The sequence below is a fragment of the Euwallacea fornicatus genome, chromosome 30 (genome assembly GCF_040115645.1).
Source record: "Euwallacea fornicatus isolate EFF26 chromosome 30, ASM4011564v1, whole genome shotgun sequence".
In the NCBI taxonomy this organism is placed as follows: domain Eukaryota; kingdom Metazoa; phylum Arthropoda; class Insecta; order Coleoptera; family Curculionidae; genus Euwallacea; species Euwallacea fornicatus.
In genome coordinates, this window is record NC_089570.1 from 1541563 (window position 1) to 1557042 (window position 15480).

General features: G+C 42.0%; 3 protein-coding genes across 3 annotated transcripts; 1 reads left to right on the forward strand and 2 right to left on the reverse strand.

Moving 5' to 3' along the window:
* Window positions 1–1118: 1118 nt before the first annotated feature.
* LOC136347801 (odorant receptor 49b-like) lies at window positions 1119–1647 on the reverse strand. Its single transcript, XM_066298105.1, has 3 exons — window positions 1598–1647; window positions 1294–1548; window positions 1119–1199 (listed from the first exon to the last, which is right to left on the reverse strand). The coding sequence occupies exons 2-3, from the start codon at window positions 1546–1548 to the stop codon at window positions 1155–1157; spliced, it is 300 nt and encodes a 99-aa protein (XP_066154202.1). The 5' UTR covers window positions 1598–1647; the 3' UTR covers window positions 1119–1154.
* Window positions 1556–2617, reverse strand: LOC136347996 (uncharacterized). The gene is made up of 3 exons (XM_066298484.1): window positions 2149–2617; window positions 1752–2097; window positions 1556–1697 (listed from the first exon to the last, which is right to left on the reverse strand). The coding sequence occupies exons 1-3, from the start codon at window positions 2615–2617 to the stop codon at window positions 1556–1558; spliced, it is 957 nt and encodes a 318-aa protein (XP_066154581.1).
* A 7690-nt stretch (window positions 2618–10307) lies between these two features.
* LOC136348036 (odorant receptor 30a-like) lies at window positions 10308–11832 on the forward strand. The gene is made up of 5 exons (XM_066298570.1): window positions 10308–10801; window positions 10853–11198; window positions 11254–11452; window positions 11504–11659; window positions 11709–11832. The coding sequence occupies exons 1-5, from the start codon at window positions 10345–10347 to the stop codon at window positions 11754–11756; spliced, it is 1206 nt and encodes a 401-aa protein (XP_066154667.1). The 5' UTR covers window positions 10308–10344; the 3' UTR covers window positions 11757–11832.
* The last annotated feature ends 3648 nt before the right edge of the window (window positions 11833–15480 follow it).

Here is a 15480-nt window from a genome sequence, read left to right on the forward strand (position 1 = left end):
TTGAGGGAGAATGTTTGGGAGATGAGCGGAATTTTTAACTCTTGAATGAGCACCACCAGGACTAATGTGACATAGCTTCTTCCCGAAGTCGCTGAGTCGATTTTTTTTTGCTCGGGGGATCGAAATAGTTCTCGGAAAATTGCCGAATTCACCGCAACAACACCCGCTTTCCCTGGGTCTCATGGGAAGTAAATAATTCGCAATATACATCGGCTTACTGAACAAGATCTTAATAAATATGGATAAGGGCTGCTGGGACCATATTTCCTCATTATTGCCTCGTGTACAGAAAATCGCCAGAAGCTATCAATTTAAGTGCGAAACGCAGACTTAAGAGTTGCTGCCAACTCTCTAATCTGTCTCTAATCTGCCAATTCTCTAATTCTTCAATATTTTCGGTTGCCTCTGAAGACATCAATTTCCATTCTTTATTTTTTCTTTCACTTCCTTATACGTAGCTACTTACCCACTGGTTGTCCGTATTCACTTGAAGTAGCCTGAGGTAGACAATTCCCTTATCAAAGTCGATGCAAAAGAACATTATGTGGATTTGATAAGACCACTTACGACACGACCAGATATGGTGAACAGAAACACTCGAACTTGTGGCAAATCCGACTCGGAAGAAAAGTTCCTAATGCGGTTGAATGGGAAAAAAATGTGAAAAAGGGCAAATTAAAGAGCAGACATGGAAATCTTATACATTTTTAACAAATCTCTGCAATTATCTAAGGATGAAATTGACTGAAATTGGCAGTTTTCATTTTTTTTGCAAGAAATTTGTGGCCCCAAGACAGCTGCAGGAAAAAGATGTTGGCGCAATCATTAGGCGAAAATATTGCAGTTTACTAATGGTGACGTAGAAAAGCGTTTAAATAAATCTTCAGGAAATTGGAATGAACAATTTCCTCATGGGAGCAGCGAAGGGGGGATCACGCAGCGGCAATTCGCTCCATATCCACAAACCATATCCAGGCCACTTCTGGCCTGAGAGAACTGGACATGGGGGAAATTTCAATGCATGCCGACAACAGCCTCATCTAGCAAGTTTTACAAGTGAAGAGACGCTAAATCCAATTGAAAACTTTCGAACAATTTATTACAATGAGTTAGGCTCAGTAGATCGGTGCTCGCCATTCTTGGACAACTTCCTCCTAATTGTTCATCAAGTTCACGTAAGAATAGGCAGCTTTAAGTACCTGAAACAACAAATCAAAGCTCCGTTTACGTCACTTGCTCGGATTAAAAATCACCGAATTTTAAATTAAAATAAAGGAGGTGTGTGGTACATACAAGAATTATTGAGTTAGTTGTCATGGGTCCGAACCCACCAATGGTCATGTACAAGGGCTTTCCGATTCGTCTTATCATAAAGAGGACGTTTTGCTTACTCTGCTGGTCCAGCAAATACCATCTGCTTTGGAAAAGAGCATCTCCCAGAGCCTCGCTCTGAATTTTGATCTCGTTGCAACTCCAAGCTACCATGATCAGTTGAGTGAGGAGAGTTAAGAAGTAAAAAATTAACCAGCTGGCTTGCCCGACTCCCATCTGAAAGTCATTTCTCGAGGCACGATTGAGGAACATAGGAGCCTCCTACCTGGCTGATGCTCAATGAAACTGATGCTATATCCAACGAGGAAAAGAGGAAATCCATCATTATCATGTATTTCGTCGTCTGATTGAATTGGTTTATAAATCTGAAAGACCAAAGTCTTCTTGGCGTGGTTCTGATTGGAACACGGAGGACAGACCTTATAATGATTTTATGGGTAACCATGTGCTCCCTCAGCTTGAGAGCTCCTTGCAGGACTTCTGCGTGAGCGGGGAACAATTCTACCGTGCTTCCCATTAAATCTCTGAAGTGAACTTGCAAGATTTGCAACTGAATTGCGGCATACGCTAGTATGGTTATGAAAATTAGCTGAGTTATCGACGAATACAATAATCCGATCCATCCCCATAGGATTTCCGTTGAAAATAGCCAGTTGAGGTGGTTGATTCGGTTTAGAGGGAAAACTGTTTGGTACATGAAGTGACTTTCCAACGAAGCGTTGTTCATCACGTTATACCGTTTGATTTTCAACGTAGCTACAGCTCCTAAAAGACGTTCAGACCGATTTTCATCGTTTAACAGATAACTTTACGTACCCGACACTTGCAACGTCATCACTGTAATAGTGCTTAGCACAAGTAACATCAGCACAGTCCTTTTAACAAACTTGATCTTCTTGCGATACAAAGCCTGGATTTCCTCACAGCCAGAAGCCCATACCTGTCGTTCTTTCCTAACGATCTCATTGACTACGTCCAACAGCGGATACCTCATGAAGACCACAGTTTTGAACAAAATTTTGGTGACGCTGACCACCACACTAAAGCTTCCAATCACTATTTCCCTGTTGTACCCTTTTACGACCAGTCGCAAGCATTCTAAATGCAAAAAAAGGACCAAAGCGAAGAAACTGTATCTTATAAACCTCCCGTAAATCTTGTGCAGTTTTTCCACCATACGGTGGGTGCCGATGGGGCCGTTCCAGAGCCCTGAGCAAATCATCATGACTTTAGCCCACTTAATGAGCTGTTGGTCAGCCGGATTTGGTGGTTCGTCTTCGTACATGTTAACGAGTGCATATGGTGTATGGGACTAGCCAGGGATTCAGTAAGAGGCAGGTATGCACGGGAAACTTCAAAGGACCCAAAAATTTGCATATCAAAATAGCAATTAACCGTAAAGTCTTCAATATTCAAACTATTGCAGTTGTAGTAATGTTCGCTCTGTAATTAGAGCTCTGTTGTTTGTGCTCTTTGGGGCGATCAGTTTTTTCCTCAAAGGACAATCATCGTTATGAGCCTTGAACTTTGCGACATCGATATAAATTGCCATGGAGATCTGCCGGAGTCGCTTCGATGAGCCATCGAACTTTGGCAAATTGAATCCTGCTACGGGCACTGGAAAGAAGATCGGGAGGCTGGAAAATCCGAAGAATTCGGCATCGAAGCGGCGAACCATCAGTATTGAGAACGAGGAGAGTTCAAGTCAGTCGAACTTGGCTGAAGCGTTGGAAGAAATGGAAAGAGATATTTTTTGATTCGTATAAGAAGGTACTGTGGATGCCTGTGAGGCGATCTGGATTGTCCAGAGTCGGCAGCGTTTTCGTTGGGAATGAGGCGAGTTTAGGAAGAACTGGGAGAAAATGGGACACTTCGAGTGGGGAAGGGTGATTTTGGACGGTCGTGGGTTTCCGCCAGCGATTCAACATTTCTCCCGGTGAAGAGATCAATCAGATCAGAGTTTTGGGTACGTTCGGGATTCTTTTAATATACATTTTGGTACTCAGGTCTGTTACGCCTCCCGTGTTCTCCCATCCCCCGCTGCGGGAGCCTTTCTAGAACCCTATAACCCCAGTGCGCTCGTCCTAATGATTTCCATTACTGCCTGTCTTAAATCCCAAAGTTCAAGGTTTGAGCTTATTTATTATTTTTTGCGGGATATCAAATATAATTTTACCACGTATATAATGAAAAATTTCTACCCTCAGACGCAAATTACAGGACAGAACTTCCAGTTGTAAAGAAAATAATTTCAATATTATATTTAATCACGTGGCAGTTGAATCGCTTATAAAACTATTATCCTGCATTCTCTCTTCGTCCTTTCCGATAAATACCTAATTTCCCTTACACCCTTGGCACTTCTATCATGTTCGTAAGGGAAACACTAAACCAATCTAACGAGCAATTGATTTCGTGGCCTAAAATCCTGATGATATGTGCGGGGCTTTGGGACCAACCCATAAGCACCCGCCAAACCACGAACAAAATATTCCACCTCTACTCATGGTTCATGAGGTTCAACTGGTTCTTCTTTTACGCCCAACTGGTGCTAGAACTCCTACGATTGATCATCCAAGGCTACGAAACGCAGATTGTGATTAGAAGTCTTACTGTGGTGATCAGTTGCTCGAAGATCATGTTCAAAGCTCTGATCTACATTAAGAACGATGTGATGAGTTTTTTCAGTGATGTTATTGAGAAAGAGCGAGAAGTATGGGATGGAACCGACGAGGAAATTAAGGACGTGTACAGGGGCAAAATCCAGTTCGTTAGAAGTGTAGTTGTTGCACTGGGGTTGGCTAACTCAGGAACGATGTTCTTGCTGGAATACACTGGTAGGTATCCGAGGCTTTGAGATTGGAGAGAGAGACGAAGCACTTTTAGGAGTTTATGCCACGTTGAGCGTTCGGGAGCACAACCGGCTTCACAATTCCTCACTGGAACCGCATTTTATGTATCAAGTGCTTTTCCCCCTGAACCGAGGCAACCACCTCCACTGGTTCATTTCTACCCAAGTTCTGTGGGCATGGGTGGGGCTCATATATTCTATCGTGACTCAGTTGATTTACGTGATCATACTAATGTACGCAACAGGTCAATTAGAAATTTTGCAAATTCGCTTTCGGAACTTTGTTGAGCCCGAGCTGAGTCGTGGCCTCGAAGGGACCAGTAAACTTGAGCACCTGATTCTCAACCACCAATACATTATAAGGTTTTGTCGCCCTTGCTAAAATTTGGTTCCTTAGGAGAACAACTGGCCAACTTTTAGGTTTGTCAAGAAGTTCAATCGGAGCACGAAATACATAACTCTGATGGATTTCCTCTTCAGTTCCTTCGATATAGCAACTCTTTCAATGGTCATCATTAAGGTAGGAACTCCCTGCGAATTCTCAGCCGTTTGAGCCCTTAATTGCAGATGAACATATCCGAAATTGGATGGGTTTTTTTCTATTTCGCCCTCCTGATGATCCAACTGTTTTTAGTCGGTTGGAGCTGCAATGAAATTAAGGTTCAGGTGAGGAGGGTGCCTCGAACGTAGGCGGAACGTTCCTCTCGTTAAATGACGAAAATGAAACTGTTTCCAGAGTGAAGGAATAGGGGATGCTCTTTTTCAAAGTGAGTGGTATTTGCTGAACAAGGAGGCAAAGTCGCATGTTCAATTCATAATAGCCAGAACCAAAAAGCCTCTGTTGATGAACATCGGGCCGTTCGGACCGATGACAACGAACTCGATACTTCTTGTAGGATGCTGCAGAAGGGTGGTGAAGTTTTACCTTGAAAACACATTGTTTCAGGTACTGAAAGCTGCGTATTCATATGTGAATATTACGAGGAAATAGGATATAAGGGTTGTCCGAGGCCGATTACCAAGGATGGGCACTTCAGAGCACTGAACTAAATCGTCGAAGAAAATAACACTGCAATCATACTTATTTATTCGAATTATTATTTTGCCGAGTGTCCCGTACACAGTGCGTATCATTTTACCTGGAACATCGAAATATCTCGAACGCCGGGCGTCCTATGAAGGTGCCTTTAGTATCAATCACTGTGAGGGAGAAAGTTGATGCCCCTCCGCTCTCCGTGTGGGCGAAATGGAAGGGGGCTTTCCAATTTCAAATGGCGACCGCCATTTTCTTACAGATTTTTTCGATTCGTACCGGAACACACTGTGACTAACGAAATCCAGTGCACACGTTAAATGGCACTTTTCACTTGAAAAAAAAAAAAATTCTATGGTAACAAAAAGTGACAAATAAACAATAATATAAACAAATAAAACATCAAATTTAAACATTTTGTCGGTAATACTGCTTCACAGTGCAGCATTTGACCCTAGAAGAGAAAATCGAAGCGATTTTGGTGTATTTCAATGCATATACCTAGTATGTGTGTGTGTATTGGATTTCGTTAATTACAGTGTTTCCTAGTATGGATAAAAAAAAATGTTTCGGATAAATTTTCCTTATTTTTGGCCGCATCATCCGAATCTGTAAAAAAGGGAACTCCCATTCGCAATTAAAAAATTTGCCCCCTCCCCGCACTCGCGAGGGATGAGGGAGAATTAACTTTACCACCAATACGTTTTCCCCTCAGAATGTTTGAAGCTTGATATTAAACATTTCTGTATGGGAAGTCTAGTATTCCAGATATTTCGATAATCCAGGTTAAATGTTACAAATTGCATTCAGCCATTTTTTGCTCATCGAATGCTAAGGGAATATAATGGTGCTTTCAATGCCGTTTGACCTCTGGAGAGCTTGTTCCAAATGAACTCCGTCGTTCATTTTGTCCTTTTCCAACTCGGTTCAGTGGCGGCAATTCAGTATACTTCCGTCTCCTTCTAGAAAAAAAAACAACGTTTCGATTTTAACATGGAATAGCTTTTCTTAAGAGTTAACCTCATACGGGCCAAGACGTTTTAAATTTTTTGCCTTCGGGACACCTGAATCGGAACGCGATTACAGAGGACAACTGACTCCAGACCTCTCGCACGTCCAACATTCTCATTGAAAATAAAAAAAAAAAAAAAAAAAAAAAAGACAATTTTCTCACCAGAACTTGATTTGTTGGTTCGGGTGCTTAAAGCTTCCCATTTTAATATGAATTTAATGAGAAAATTCAAGGAAGTTTGTGGAGGAGGAACGAACCTCTGATGCGCTCAATATAAACAGAGTTGTGAGTGGCCCGTTGGGACAAAGTTTCTGATCGTTTTCGAACTTAATAAATTGGGTTTAATTGATGTGAATTTTCATTGGATGGATACCGTTACAAGGCAAATCATCAATCTACTGCTCAAGCATCGTCAGTGAGTCTCCTAGACTTTAAATTTAAAAGGTTATGCACGTGAACCTCTTGAGGAGCTGCGAGGGGACACTTCACCGCTTACGCTACGAAATTCTCATTTCATCCACATTCTCGAGTTCCTCTCCACGGGAACCTTTCTCGGGCCATGACCCACGCAAACCCATCATAGATTCCATTGTTGAGCATCTCAAACCTCTAAGTTCAAGATTTCAGATTATTTATTATCTTTAAGGCAATTCTCTGCAGTTATTAAGAAGTTTCTAACCGCGTAATATGAATTGTAGGTGAAAGCTCACAGCTCCATACCAAGGGTTCTAGCATTTAAGTCTATTCTGAAGTGCTTCAATTGCCTTACGAAATCATTATCTTATACTCCTCCTTGTTAATGGAAAGCTGAACTCCCCTGTGCCCTTGGCACTTCCGTAATGTTCGCAAAACCCCCATTTGGCCCATTTAAGGAATAACTAATTCCACGGGCCAATATCCTGATGATCGGCGCTGGGCTTCAGAGTAATTCTACAAGCTCCCGCCACATCACGAACAAAATATTCTACCTCTACTCACGGTCCACAAGGTTCAACCACTTCTTTTGCTCCCAATTGGTGCTAAAGCTTGTAGAACTGATCATCCACGGGTACAAAACTCAGATTGTGATATACTGCGATGATCAGTTGTTCGAAAATCACGTCCAAAACTCTGATCTACATTAAGAACGATGTGGTCACTGCAGTGATATCGTTGGGAAGGAATGAGGAGTATGGGCTGGGGAGATGGAGGCTTTGTATCGCGACATGATCCAGGTTGTGAGAGTTGTAGTGTTTGTATTGGGTTTGTCTACCTCAGGAGCAGTACTCCTGATAGATGTGTCTTGGAACACTTTCAGAAGGAAGAAAAGTTTGAGAAGTTTTAGGAGCTCGGGCTTCACTGAAGATTAGGAAATAAACCGGATTCACAATGCTTCACTGGCATATGCCCAGTGACTTTTCCGTTGAACCCAGTCAACAACCTCGTTTGATTCCTTTCAACTCAAGATTTGCGGGCATTGATGGGATTCGTATATTCTATAGTGATTCAGTTAATTTATGTGACCATACTAGTGAATGCAGCAGCTCATCTAGAAATTCTACAAATTCGCTTTTAGAATCCGGTTGGTTCAGGGCTGAATTTAAGTAGCGAGGGTATCAACAAGCTGAAGGGACTCAGGTCAACCATCAATAGTTTATAAGGCGTTGTTACCACTTTCTTATAGTGACGGGAAGGCCTTCAGTAGAGCTGATAAATGACCGACTTTTAGGTTTAGGCAACCGGCGAAGAAAGTACATTACCATGCTGGGTGTCCTCTTCAGTTCCTTACATGTAGCAGCAAGTTCGTTATTAAGGTAAGAAATCCTCCATGCATTCTCGGCCATTTGAGGCTTTAATTCCATCAGACTCGCATGGGGAACGTTCAATGAGTGCGCTATTCCAATCTTTTGATAGCCCAACTATTCCTGGTCGGTGAGACTTGCGATGAGATCAAAGGACAGGTAAGGAGGACCTGTTATTCTTTTTCTCGTATTGGCCTCCATAAAGAAACGAAGGTAGGGTCCTTTCCAGAGTGAAAGAAAAAGAGACTTTTTTTTTATCATAGCAACTGGTGTTCACTGGACAAGGACGCAAAGCGGAATATCCGATTTACGATAACGAGAACCAAACGCCTTTGTGGATGACCATTGGAGTGTTTCGATCCATGAAAACAGACTCCGTACTCCTTGTCAGTTCCTGCATAAATATGGTAAAGTTTTGCTTTGAAGACGGCTCGTTCAGGTACTGGACACTGCGCGTCCTCGCGTGAATGATACAGATGATAAAGATTATTTAAAAAATTTATAAGGATTAGACACCTCAAAGCACTGAATAAGAAGCTCTAGGAAAAGGACACCGCAATAAAATATGTGAAAATCTTTATTCGCATTATTGTTTCACAAAATTTTCCACAAGTTTGACCGCATTTCACTTCCGAATGGTCCTTATTGAAACCCATGGGAATAAAATGGTGCTTTCAGCGCTGGCGATTCCTGGAAAAGCTCGTTTTCACTGCCAATTTTTCATTGGGACAAAAATCATTTATTTCACAACTCTATCACTCAAACTGTCCTTTTTCAACCCTTCGACGCTTGTAACTTAACATACTTACATCGCCTTCCAAGAAATTCTCAAAGATTCAATGGAGGGTTTTCAGTAGGGATTTGACCTCACGTGGTCTCACTTCGCATATCATCCGAAAGCTAATGATGGTCAGAAAACTTGATGAAATGGACCAGACAATTCCATTAGGGCAACTTTCTCCATCCGCGTCTTTTACGGCAGGTGTGCATTGAACGCCTGGCAAAACTAAACTGAACCACTTGGAGCCTCCAATGCTTTAAAAAAGCTCTCGTGGGAAAATATGTATGATTTTATGGAAAAACACAAAGAAAACTTTGTGTTGAATTTTTTATTATCGCACGCAATTATCCAATTTTACCATTATTTCAATCCTGCCAAAGCTCGATATGTTTTCTGATAGTTCCATGTAGGTTTGGAGCACCACTCTAATGGATTTGAGAACAAACATATGCAAAAAGTGTTTTAAACGATTGCAATTTTATTCACATAAATCACCGCACATGTCGACACTCGATTGGTTTCGCTTTTGACTCAACCAACGCTCATTTTCAGATCACAATGCACAAACTTACCCGAGCCGCTCATTGTGCCGTCACTAGAGACGTTCATAAGATCGATGGTAACCGCAGCTTACTGCCACGGTTACAAATAGATGGAGAGAGGGAGCTGGACACCGTTCAGCGCATTCGCAGAACTGTCGGTTTAAAGCCGCCGCCCTTTCTTTGAGACGGTCGCCCATTTCCTGGCGAGGCACATGCCCGATTTCTTCGAAAACCATCGCTGCGAGGCCGATTCCCTGATTGACCGTCGCCCTTTTTGTAACCATTTTAAAACCGCCGCCCTTTTTTAAAACTGTCGCCCTTTTCATACCCATTTTAAAACCGCCGCCATTTTTTTTAAACTGTCGCCCGCTTTTTGGAAGAGACATTCGCAATAGGTTACTTACAAAAGTTAACGCCCTTTTTCAGTGCGACGTGTCACTACTGACCAGATTACCGTACTGTCCATTCCGCTGTTCTTTTTTTGCGCATCAACCCCCAATTTCCATATCTCACATAAAGTCTGGAATATCCGCTTCTGACGATCTCATGCAAATCCGGACAAAAGTTTAGTCTCAACGTCTTGGGACAGTGTCCTTCGTCCCTCATTTGCGTAGGACGTAGTTTGTTTACTCGAAACGTATCATAACGACCAACTAAAGCTGGCTAATCTTTATTAATGATGTACTTAATTAGGGCCTTGTCAGTTAGTGTCCTAGCCCTAATTCATGATTTCCTCGTGCGTTTGTTTATATTAACGGCAGGGATTTCCCTATTTAATTTAATCGCTGATCCGTTGTTCGCCTTCCTTTAACGATTTGATGAAAAATAGTGACGTTCGTCACTAGGTAAATCTCTGCATTCATTTTTCAAACCATCGACTTATCAATTAACCATGAAAAATTATCCTTTAATTGGTTTCCGACGGTTACAAATGAAAAATTCATAAGAAAACGCGATTTTGCAAATATAAAAACGCAAGTGGCCGCCATTCATGTGACCACAACCCTCAAACATGGCCCCCATCAGGGACAATGAGAAGCTCATTGCCTGGATGAAGTATCTGTTGATTCTCGCGGGCTTTTGGATAGAACCTGTAGGGACCCACCACATAACTCAGAAAATCTTCAAGTTGTACTCGTTGTTCATGAGATCCTCCTGCCTCGTATGGTGGCTCTTGCTGGTTGCCGAGCTGGTGCGCCTGATTTTCCTTCACTACGACATGGCGGTCATAACGCAGAGCTTTGGGGTGGTGGTGAACGGGACGAAGCTCATGATGAAGGTGGTGATTTATTGGAGAACCAAAACCTTGCAGATGTTCAAAGATATCGCCGCCAATGAGCGGAAAGTGTGGGCTAGTGGGGACGACGAAATTTCCTCTTCATATCACAGGCACATTGCTCTTCTTAAACACTACATTATAGCTATGGTGAGTTCCACGTTGATAACTGTCTGCCTTCTACAGGGAGTTGGTAAGCATCCAAAACATCAAACGACCCTTCTTTAGCCCATTTTTATCCCAGGGGCGGCCCAGTACCTAACGATCAGACACCGGAACATCTTGTATAATGAAACCGTAGAATCTCACTCGATGTATATGTCCCTAATTCCTCTAAACAGACAGGACCATCCGGTGTTCTTACTCGCTTCCCAATTCCTTTGGGGGTTCCTCGGATTCTCTTTCAACAGCATCACCCATCTGCTCTTCGCCACATTGTTGGTGTATTGCAGAATTCAGCTTACAACATTACAGATAAGATTTCGGAAACTGTTCAGGGATGATGAGAATAAGGCCTCATCGGGGATAGAGGGTGAGGGGCAGCTTCGGGCTTTGAAGCAACTGATCAAGGATCATCAATACATTATTAGGTTGGATTTGGAAGTAAACTTGTCTAAAAGAATATTGAAGATTTGAGTATTCTAGTTTCGTGACAGACTTGAATAACCGAGTTAAATACATTATCATGATGGAATTCATTCTAAGTTCTCTAGACTTCGCTTCTGTTCTTGTCACCATTGTAGATGCTGATGCACAAAACTTTGGCTGGCTGGCCATTTTCATGATCCTTCTGGGCGTTCAACTCTACCTACTCTCGTGGAATTCCAACGAAGTTAAACTTCAGGTAACACGTTTGTAAGCAGCTCACAAAATTCCTCGGAGAAATTCATTTCAGAGCGAAGCTATAGCAAATGCCCTGTTTGAAAGCGACTGGTACTTGCTGCCCAAAGAAGGGAAGCAAATGGTACAGCTTATCATTGCCAGATCGCAGAGACCTTTGGAGATGACCATCGGACCATTTGGGGCGATGACCACCAGCTCCGTGGTTTGGGTATGGAAGTTGGTAAGTAGTAGGATGGTCCTGCAGTTTTTTGTTTCAGATACTAAAGACTGCGTACTCTTACACCACGTTGCTGCAGAGCAATTGAGGTGCTCAGATTGTGACGACCTGACAACTGGACTATGACGAAGTCAGCGTCAGCATTAATAATTTTATGATTTATGTTCTCGAGGGAAGGGACGCCATTGCCCAAAAACTCTAAAATATTTCTAATGCTACTTAAGGTTTTTTTTTAGTGATTTTTAATAAATGAATTTATGACTTGCAGGCGCCGTTCCGGCGACTAATTCACGCATAAATACGAGTTTTAATGCCGTCGCCCTTTATTTAAAATCTTATCAAATTAAAATCGATACAATTATGGAAGACTAATACTAATCTGAGAAAACACTTCACTCGAAAGCAACGCTCTGGGAGCGCCCCGCTTTCTTTAGAACGGCCGCCCTGCTCGCCAGATTTAGCCCCGTCAGATCGACTTCTAGTTCTAAACTCGAAAAAGTGACTCGATGGAAAGAGATTTGCCAACAATGAAGAGGTGGAGTCCGAGGTTGATGCCTGTTTTGGAGCTTTCGCAGCTTCTCACTATAAATAGGACGTAAAATGCATGGAACGTCGGTGGAAAAGTCTGGTACTTTCCATTCGTTTTTTCCTTTTAGTGTTTGGTCGGGCACTTCTAGGACTACCCTCGTAATGATAGCGGAAATCTTCGAAGATTACCGTCGGACCATTTGGTCCCACCACCACCGGTTCCGCGGCTTTAGTGCGCAAATTGGTGAGTAATGTGAAGTCCCTGTAGTTTTATATTTCAGATACTGAAGGCTGCGTGCCCTCACGATTATAGAACGAACATGGGCAGTGACTATTTGATGGTTTATGTCATGAAAGGCAAGAATTCCAGTGACCCAAAACCCTTAAAAGATTTATCGTGTTATAAGTCGATGACGATCAGTACGTGAAATAGTTTTCAATTATTTTCCTTCTGTTTAAATAACAGTAAAATGCTATTAATTTTGCACAGCACTTGGGACGAAATTCAAACGTTTAAAGTTTATTAATATTCAAAGTTCAGTTGATAACGAGGAATTGCTATTAGTGTCTGTCTGATTGATGGGAGGATTAAAGTAATATAGGGACGATACAGCGAGATTCCATGCCAAAACAACTGGCTCCCCCCGAGCAAAAGGGAGAAAGATCGTTTTCCTGGCAATATCCAGAATAATAGTATACACACTCCTCTGTGGCGGCCGTGTGCAAATCGCCTGTCACGGCGATTCAATTACGATCTTATCTTTAAAACAGATGACAGTTATTTCCATGAAAAGGCACGGGGTATAAACTCGACCATCATGCACCCTCGTTCCAGTGCGAAAAGTTCATGTTTAGCGCATATATTTATAATGTAGGGGTAAAAATTTACTCTTTCTTTTCGGGCTGTTGGGCGGTCAAGTTACGTTCAGGTTACTTCAAGTTATGGAAACAACTCGGGTCATTACCCCGAATTGCTCAAAAAACGTCAAAATTAGTAACCCAAAGTAAAGTGTGCAGTCCGAGGCCATTGGGGTTAGTCCAAGTTCTGGCAAGTAGTTGGGGACGGTACCGGTTAGTTCGGGTTACTCGTAGGCCTCAACATGGGTCACTTGAAATCGGGCTATTTCGAACTGTGAAAATCACCTGGGGCATCACTTCAGATTACTTGAAACCATCGAAATAAGTAAGCCGATTTAAGGTCGAATCAATGCGGTCAGGGTTACTTCGTGTTCTGAAAATGGTTCGAAGCGGTTTCGGTTAGTTGAGGTTACTCAGAACTCGTAAAATAAATTACTTGAGCACCGGCTAACTCGGAGGAATGAAAACCACTCGGACTGTCACTGTAGATTACTTAGAAATGTGGAAAAAGTCACCTGGTTTAAAGTCAAAACACAGTTTCAGGGTGACTTCAAGTTTTCGTGGTAATTCGGGAGAGTTTCAGTTAGTTCGGGTTACTAACAACCCTCACGATAAGTTACTTGAATTCGGCCAGCCTCGAGGTATGAAAGCTGTTCAGGCCGTTACTGCAGGTTAATTGTAAATATGGAAAAAGTAACCTGGTTTAAAGTCAAAACACAGTTTCAAGACTATTTCGAGTTTTCATGGTGGTTCGGGTTGCTAATAACCCTCACGATAAGTTACTTGAATTCGGCTAGCTTCGAGATATGAAAGCTGTTCAGGCCGTTACTGCAGGTTAATTGTACATATGTAAAAAATGTCTTAGTTTAAAGTCAAAACACAGTTTCAGGGTTACTTCAAGTTTTCGTGGTAGTTCGGGAGAGTTTCAGTTAGTTCGGATTACTAATGACCCTCAGGATAAATTACTTGAATTCGGCTAGCTTCGAGGTATGAAAGCTGTTCAGGCCGTTACTGCAGGTTAATTGTAAATATGGAAAAAGTAACCTGGTTTAAAGTCAAAACACAGTTTCAAGACTATTTCGAGTTTTCATGGTGGTTCGGGTTGCTAACAACCCTCACGATAAGTTACTTGAATTCGGCTAGCTTCGAGATATGAAAGCTGTTCAGGCCGTTACTGCAGGTTAATTGTACATATGTAAAAAATGTCTTAGTTTAAAGTCAAAACACAGTTTCAGGGTTACTTCAAGTTTTCGTGGTAGTTCGGGAGAGTTTCAGTTAGTTCGGATTACTAATGACCCTCAGGATAAATTACTTGAATTCGGCTAGCTTCGAGGTATGAAAGCTGTTCAGGCCGTTACTGCAGGTTAATTGTAAATATGGAAAAAGTAACCTGGTTTAAAGTCAAAACACGGTTCCACGGTTACTTCAAGTTTCCATGGTAGTTCGGAAGAGTTTCAGTTAGTTCGGGTTACTAATGACCCTCACGATAAATTACTTGAATTCGGGTTACTTCGAGGTATGAAAGCTGTTCAGACCGTTACTGCAGGTTAATTGTACATATGTAAAAAATGTCTTAGTTTAAAGTCAAAACACAGTTTCAGGGTTACTTCAAGTTTTCGTGGTAGTTCGGGAGAGTTTCAGTTAGTTCGGGTTACTAATGACCCTCAGGATAAATTACTTAAATTCGGCTAGCTTCGAGGTATGAGAGCTGTTCAGGCCGTTACTGTCGGCTATTTGTAAATATGGCAAAATTAACTTGGTTTAAAGTCAAAACACAGTTTCAGGGTGACTTCAAGTTTTCGTGGTAATTCGGGAGAGTTTCAGTTAGTTCGGGTTACTAATGACCCTCACGATAAATTACTTGAATTCGAGTTACTTCGAGCTATGAAAATTATTCGGGCCGTTACTGCAGATTGCCTGGAAATACGAATATAAGTAAGTCGATTTAAAGTCGAATGAAGGTAATTAGAGTTACATCAAGTTTTAGATCGTTGGTTTTTGTTTCTGCCGAAACCTGTGTTTACGAGACTGCAATTTCGGGACGGTGCGCGTCCGGCCCGTGGTCAGTCCAGCGGACATTTTAAGAATCCGGCCTTCCGGGAGGGATTCTTTCCGCCCATCGGGCGCACGTTGGAGCCATTGAGCGGGTCTGAGCCGAAGAAAGCGCATGAACGACCCATAAAGTTTTCGTTGAAAAATTCAAAAACTCACCATCTATCTTAAGGTTAATTCCTGTTGGGAAACGGCATCATCCGCTACGGCAATTAAACCGAAAAACAACAAAATCCGAACTATTTTAATTAATAAACGAAACTTTTAATTTAAAACTCTTAAAAGTTGCCCCAGCTAGTTAGGAATAATAATAAAATTAATTCAAAAGGAATTTTCAAGTTTAATATTACCTGGTATATGAAGGGTACTTTGTT